General features: G+C 45.5%; 1 protein-coding gene across 1 annotated transcript in view; it reads right to left on the reverse strand.

Annotated features, from left to right (window-relative positions):
• Positions 1 to 7,500, reverse strand: part of LOC112071289 (serine/threonine-protein kinase D3-like) — a 71,223-nt gene that overhangs the window by 10,665 nt on the left and 53,058 nt on the right. The window contains exons 6-10 of the mRNA XM_024138756.2: positions 6,736 to 6,899; positions 5,760 to 5,952; positions 5,547 to 5,624; positions 5,266 to 5,446; positions 3,123 to 3,324 (exon numbers count right to left, since the gene is read on the reverse strand). Coding sequence (XP_023994524.1) covers positions 3,123 to 3,324; positions 5,266 to 5,446; positions 5,547 to 5,624; positions 5,760 to 5,952; positions 6,736 to 6,899 — 818 coding nt within the window. The remainder of the gene's footprint in view (positions 1 to 3,122; positions 3,325 to 5,265; positions 5,447 to 5,546; positions 5,625 to 5,759; positions 5,953 to 6,735; positions 6,900 to 7,500) is intronic.

Raw genomic sequence — 7,500 nt, forward strand, 5'->3', positions numbered from 1 at the left:
GTCCATGTGCGGGGGCACCGGTTAGTTGAGGTAATACGTACATGTAGGTAGAGTTATTAAAGTGACTATGCATACATGATAATAACAGAGTGTWGCAGCTGTGCAAAAGAGGGGGGGGGGGCAATGCAAATAGTCTGGGTAGCCATTTGAATAGGTGTTCAAGATTCTTATGGCTTGGGGGTAGAAGCTGTTTAGAAGCCTCTTGGACCTAGACTTGGCACTCCGGTACCTGCTTGCCGTGCGGTAGCAGAGAACAGTCTATGACTAGGGTGGCTGGAGTCTTTGACAATTTTTAGGGCCTTCTTCTGACACCACCTGGTACAGAGGTCCTGGATGGCAGGATGCTTGGCCCCAGTGATGTACTGGGCCATTTGTACTACCCTCTGTAGTGCTTTGCAGTCGGAGGCCGAGTAGTTGCCATACCAGGCAGTGGTGCAACCAGTCAGGATGCTCTCGATGGTGCAGCTGTAGAACCTTTTGAGGATCTGAAGACCTATGCCAAATCTTTTCAGTCTCCTGAGGGGGAATAGGTTTTGTCGTGCCCTCTTCACGACTGTCTTGGTGTGCTTGGACCATGTTAGTTTGTTGGTGATGTGGACACCAAGGAACTTGAAGCTCTCAACCTGCTCCACTGCAGTCCCGTTGATGAGAATGGGGGCATGCTCGGTCCTCTTTTTCCTGTAATCCACAATCATCTCCTTTGTCTTGATCACGTTGTGGGAGAGGTTGTTGTCCTGGCACCACACGGCCAGGTCTCTGACCTATTTCCTATAGGCTGTCTCGTTGTTGTCGGTGATCAGGCCTACCACTGTTATGTCATCGGCACACTTAATGATGGTGTTGGAGTCGTGCCTGGCCGTGCAGTCATGAGTGAACAAGGAGTACAAGAGGGGACTGAGCACACACCCCTGAGGGGCCCCTGTGTTGAGGATCAGCGTGGTGGATGTGTTTTTACCTCCCCTTACCACCTGGGGGCGGCCTATCAGGAAGTCCAGGATCCAGTTGCAGAGGGAGGTGTTTAGTCCCAGGGTCCTTAGCTTATTGATGAGCTTTGAGGGCACTATGGTGTTGAACACTGAGCTGTAGTCAATGAATAGCATTCTCACATAGGTGTTCCTTTTGACCAGGTGGGAAAGTGCAGTGTGGAGTGCAATAGAGATTGCATCATTTGTGGATCTGTTGGGGCGATATGCAAATTGGAGTGGGTCTAGGGTTTCTGGGATAATGGTGTTGATGTGAGCCATGACCAGCCTTTCAAAGCACTTCATGGCTACAGACGTGAGTGCTACGGGTCGGTAGTCATTTAGGCAGGTTACCTTAGTGTTCTTGGGCACAGGCACTATGGTGGTCTGCTTAAAACGTGTGTATTACAGACTCGGACAGGGAAAGTTTGAAAATGTCAGCGAAGACACTTGCCAGTTGGTCAGCACATGCTCGCAATACACGTCCTGGTAATCCGTCTGGCCCTGCGGCCTTGTGAATATTGACCTGTTTAAAGATCTTACTCACATCGGCTGCGGAGAGTGTGATCACACAGTCTTCCAGAAGAGCCGGTGCTCTCATGCATGTTTCAGTGTTATTTACCTCGAAGCGAGCATAGAAGTAGTTTAGCTCGTCTTGTAGGCTCGTATCACTGGGCAGCTCTTGGTTGTGCTTCCCTTTGTAGTCTGTAATGGTTTGCAAGCTCTGCCACATCCGATGAGTGTAGTACGATTCGATCTTAGTCCTGTACTGACACTTTCCCTGTTTGATGGTTCGTTGGAGGGCATTGCGGGATTTCTTGTAAGCTTCCGGGTTAGAGTCCCGCTCCTTGAATGCGGCAGCTCTAACTTTTAGCTCAGTGTGGATGTTGCCTGTAATCCATGGTTTCTGGTTGGGGTATGTACGTACGGTCACTGTGGGGACGACGTCATCGATGCACTTATTGATGAAGCCAATGACTGATGTGGTGTACTCCTCAATGCCATCGGAGGAATCCCGGAACATATTCCAGTCTGTGCTAGCAAAACAGTCCTGTAGCTTWGCRYCTGCTTCATCTGACCACTTTTTATTGATCTAGTCACTGGTGCTTCCTGCTTTAATTTTTGCTTGTAAGCAGGAATCAGGAGGATAGAATTATGGTCAGATTTGCCAAATATAGGGCGAGGGAGAGCTTTGAATGCGTCTCTGTGTGTGGAGTAAAGGTGGTCCAGAGTTTTTTCCCCCTCTGGTTTTACATTTAACATGCAGATAGAAATTTGGTAAAACGGATTTAAGTTTCCCTGCATTAAGGTCCCCGGTTACTAGGAGTGCCGCCTCTGGGTGAGCGTTTTCTTGTTTGCTTATGGCGGAATACAGCTCATTCAATGCTGTCTTAGTGCCAGTCTCTGACTGTGGTGGTATGTCAACAGCTATGAAAAATACAGATGAAAACTCTCAAGGTAGGTAGTGTGGTCTACAGTTTATCATGAGATACTCTACCTCAAGCGAGCAATAGCTTGAGACTTCCTTAGATATCGTGCACCAGCTGTTACTTACAAATATACATAGCCCGCCTCCCCTTGTCTTACCAGACGCCGCTGTTCTATCCTGCCGGTGCAGCGTATAACCAGCCAGCTGTATGTTGATAGTGTCATCGTTCAGCCATGTCTCCGTGAAGCATTAGATATTACAGTTTTGAATGTCCCGTTGGTAGTTTAATCTTCCCCGTAGGTCATCTATTTTATTGTCCAAAGATTGCCCGTTTGCTAGCAGAATGGAAGGAAGTGGGGGTTTATTCGATCGCCTACGAATTCTTAGAAGGCAGCCCGCCCTCCGGCCCCTTTTTCTCTGCCTCCTCTTCACGCAAATCACGGGGATCCGGGCCTGTTCCCGAGAAAGCAGTATATCGTTCGCGTCGGCCTCGTCAGACTCGTTAAAGGAAAAAAAGTATTCTGCCAGTCCGTGGTGAGTAATCGCAGTCCTGATGTCCAGAAGTTATTTTCGGTCATAAGAGATGGTAGCAACAACTTTATGTACAAAATAAGTAAAAAAATATGTTACAAACAAYGCAAATCAACAAACAAAAAACACAATCGGTTGGTGGCACGTAAAATGTCTGCCTTCTTCTCCGGCACCATCTTACCGCTATCTTGCTCTCTCACCTTATAAAACTTGGCTCCAGTGTCGTTCTGGAACAGGCTGAGGCTCTTGGTGTCCAGCCTCCAGTAGTGTCTCTTCCTCAGGTTGTCTCTGCTGGTGTAGTGGACCATCCAGCCCTCCCTCACCATGGTGGAGCTCCTCCTCTTGGTCTGTTTGATGGACTGGACCACCCGCATCAGAGGGATGTTACTGCTGGTGGATGGGCTGGACACACACACACACACAGAAATGTTTATTAAAACATTTGTCACAAAGTACTTAGCAGCAAACTGGACCTGAGCAACAATGGAAAGGATGCAAGGAAGAAGTTAGATAGATACAGTTGAAGTCGGAACTTTACATACACCTTAGCCAAATATATTTAAACTCAGTTTTTCACAATTCCTGACATTTAATCCAAGAAAAAATTCCCTGTTTTAGGTCAGTTAGGATCACCACTTTATTTTAAGAATGTGAAATGTCAAAATAATAGTAGAGAGAATGATTTATTTCAGCTTTTATTTCTTTCATCACATTCCCAGTGGGTCAGAAGTTTACATGCTACCAAATACTAATTGAGTGTATTGCCTTTAAATTGTTTAACGAGGGTCAAACATTTCGGGAAGCTTTCCACAAGCTTCCCATAAAAAGTTGGGTGAATTTGGCCCATTCCTCCTGACAGAGCTGGTGTAACTGAGTCAGGTTTATAGGCCTCCTTGCTCACACACGCTTTTTCAGTTCTGCCCACAAATATTCTATAGGATTGAGGTTGTCCTTAAACCATTTTGTCACAACTTTGGAAGTATGCTTGGGGTCATTGTTCATTTGGAAGACCCATTTGCGACCAAGCTTTAACTTTCTGAYTGATGTCTTGAGATGTTGCTTCAATATATCCACATAATKTTCCTCCCTCATGATGCCATCTATTTTGTAAAGTGCACCAGTCCCTCCTGCAGCAAAGCACCCCCACAACATGATGCTGCCACCCCCGTGCTTCACGATTGGGATGGTGTTCTTCGGCTTGCAAGCCTCCCCCTTTTTCCTCCTAACATAACAATGGTCATTATGGCCAAACAGTTCTATTTTTGTTTCATCAGACTAGAGGACATTCTCCAAAAAGTACGATCTTTGTCCCCATGTGCAGTTGCAAACCGTAGTCTGCCTTTTTAATGGCGGTTTTGGAGCAGTGGCTTCTTCCTTGCTGAGCGGCCTTTCAGGTTATGTCAATATAGGACTCGTTTTACTGTGGATATAGATACTTTTGTACCTGTTTCCTCCAGCATCTTCACAAAGTCCTTTGCTCTTGTCTTGGGATTGATTTGCATTTTTCTCACCAAATTACGTTCATCTCTAGGAGACAGAGCGCGTCTCCTTCCTGAGCGGTATGATGGCTGCGTGGTCCCATTGTGTTTATACTTGCGTACTATTGTTTGTACAGATGAACGTGGTACCTTCAGGCATTTGGAAATTGCTCCCAAGGATGAACCAGACTTGTGGAGGTCTCCAATTCTTTTTCTGAGGTCTTGGCTGATTTCTTTTGATTTTCCCATGATGTCAAGCAAAGAGGCACTGAGTTTGAAGGTAGGCCTTGAAATACATTCACTGGTACACCTCCAATTGACTCAATTTTTTTTTTTTTATTTTTTTTTTTTACTAGGCAAGTCAGTTAAGAACAAATTCTTATTTTCAATGACGGCCTAGGAACAGTGGGTTAACTGCCTTGTTCAGGGGCAGAACGACAGATTTGTACCTTGTCAGCTCGGGGATTCGGTTACTAGTCCAACGCTCTAACCCCTAGGCTACCTGCCGCCTGTYAATTAGCCTATCAGAAGCTTCTAAAGCCATGACATAATTTTCTGGAATTTTCCAAGCTGTTTAAGGGCACAGTCAACTTAGTGTATGTAAACTTCTGACCCACTGGAATTGTGATACAGTGAATTAATTATAAGTGAAATAATCTGTCTGTAAACAATTGTTGGAAAAATTACTTGTGTCATGCACAAAGTAGACGTCCTAACCGACTTGCCAAAACTATAGATAGTTAACAAGAAATTTGTGGAGTGGTTGAAAAACGTGTTTTAATGACTCCAACCTAAGTGTATGTAAACTTCCAACTTCAACTGTCTTTGTGTACACAACTATTACTCTATAAGTTAACGTAAATACCTGATGGTCTTGATCGGCTCCTCGTCCTTCTCGCGGTCCAGGAAAGGAGAGTCTATGTAGAACATCTTGTGTTCTGGGGTTGAAGGTTCCTCAGAGTCATCCAGTAGTCCTCTGGTGCTCTCCACATCACTACTATCCACCTCCATGGTACTGTCAGAGTCAGGTCCCGGGCTGGCAGGCTCTGTGGACACACACAACGACAGATGTGCTACTCAGCTACTGTATGACTCATGACATGGGCATGATATCAATGTGAAATAAAAGAGGTAAACAGAAAGTACCTCCATTGAAGGAAACCTCGCCCAAGCAGTCTCTTGGTACCTTTGATGCACACCGCTTATGGCAATTGAATTTACAATCTGAAAAGAAAGTATAGAAAACATTGATTTAATAGCACAATTTGTAGGTCTAGCGACAGTAAGGTAAAGCGGTCTAGGCAGATAATGACAGAGGGATATACAGATATACAGAGACAAAGGAAGGTCGGATCTTACCTTTGCACTGCATGCCCTGGCGGAACAGGCCCTTGAGCAGCCGTTTGCAGTACTGACAGATGGTTGGCCGGGTGTAGGTGTGGATGGCGAAGGTGTGAGGCACCTTGACTCGCCCCAGCACCATCTTCTCCATCCAGATGGGCCGGCCACTCCACGACAGGATCCTCTTCCCTGCCTCCTGGTGGGAGCGCTGCTGCAGGGGACAGAGGGAAGGAGAGGAGGAGGTGGAAGGAAGGAAGGAAGAAAGGAGAGAGGGAAGGAGGGGCAGATGGAACAAGTATGTGAACCAAGGGAAGGGGGAGTGAGGGAAAGATGAAAAAAGGAAGGACGGACATAGCAAGAGGGAAGGAGGGGAGGGATGGCGGGTCCGTTCAATGAAAGAGACAGCCACACAGTACAAAACACACAAACATGGGCTAGAATTAACAAGTGTTTCATTTCATTAGTCTAACTGAATTTGCATTGACCTTTCATAAGCACTGGTCACCATTGAGAATATTCCATCCAGCTAGCCTCCATCCAGCTAGCCTCATACAAACAAGTTTCATAATCCTAGTTTATTAAATTCAATTTGCTGTCGTGTTTCACAATAAGATATTTCAAGAGATTTGGCAGACGAACTTAGACAATTGATAAGAAACAACAAGACATGACCTAGTAGTTGATGTTTTGCCATCTGACAAATGTGTCTCAATCAGAATAACAGTTAGACTACAATCACATTGAACATATAAGAAAGTAACTGATTAGAACTGGTTAGTAACTCTACTGTAGATTAAAACCCTACAGTACATTCATAAGGGACGTTGAGGGACACCATTTTCACTTTGTAAGCAATAAACTGTGCAAGGGTGTAACTTTATAAGGAAATGCATTTACATAGCCCCTTTCACTGGGTCTCAAAGCTCTTTACATTGTACAGAATGTATCTTTACCACAGGACATCTCTCTCCACCAATGGAAGCGCAGGTCTTACCTCCTCCAGGACGACCACAGCATGTTCGGTGGGACCAGGGAGGGGCCGGGGGACTGAGAGCGAGGGGCCCGGCGGGGACACGTTGGACAGACGTCTCTTCCTCACCCCACTGCAGTTGTTGGGGATCTTGAAGACACAGCGCTTGTGATAGTTCAGCCCACAACCTGGAAGTACACAGGACACTAATTACACATGAAGAATAACACACATTCTGTACAGTACATGCTACACGCAACAAACACAAACAGACTGTTTCTTTGGATGTCGGCATTGGGGCGTGATAAACTCAGCTATGCAACACTTCATACTCAGCCATATACATGTCTTGAGATATTTGTGCAGACATATTGAGACACCTTAAGACACGTCCTGGAATAATCAGTCTCAAGAAGGAAAATCACTACGTTAGTACAGTAGGGCAGCATCAATTTGATTCTTCCCACCATTCTCTTAAATGTCCACAAGAGGGATCTACATGCAGTCAATGGATCACATTCTTCCTCTGACAAAGCTTTAAAGGCTTTTTAGTGGCATGAAAATAGCAGGGAATAAAATAGATATGATCCACTGATAACAAACTACATGCAATTCTACATTCCACATTTCCACATTTCAATGTAATTTAACTAGCTATAACAGTCCAATTCTTTCCTCCAATCTGAGTGTCTGTTGCATCCCTGTCCTGACTGGCCCTGGGGAAGGTTGTGCTATACTGACGGACAGGCTGGATCCATCTGAGAGGGTTAGAGTAGAGCAGCAGCACTA

The sequence above is a fragment of the Salvelinus sp. IW2-2015 genome, unplaced genomic scaffold (genome assembly GCF_002910315.2).
Source record: "Salvelinus sp. IW2-2015 unplaced genomic scaffold, ASM291031v2 Un_scaffold1571, whole genome shotgun sequence".
NCBI lineage: Eukaryota > Metazoa > Chordata > Actinopteri > Salmoniformes > Salmonidae > Salvelinus > Salvelinus sp. IW2-2015.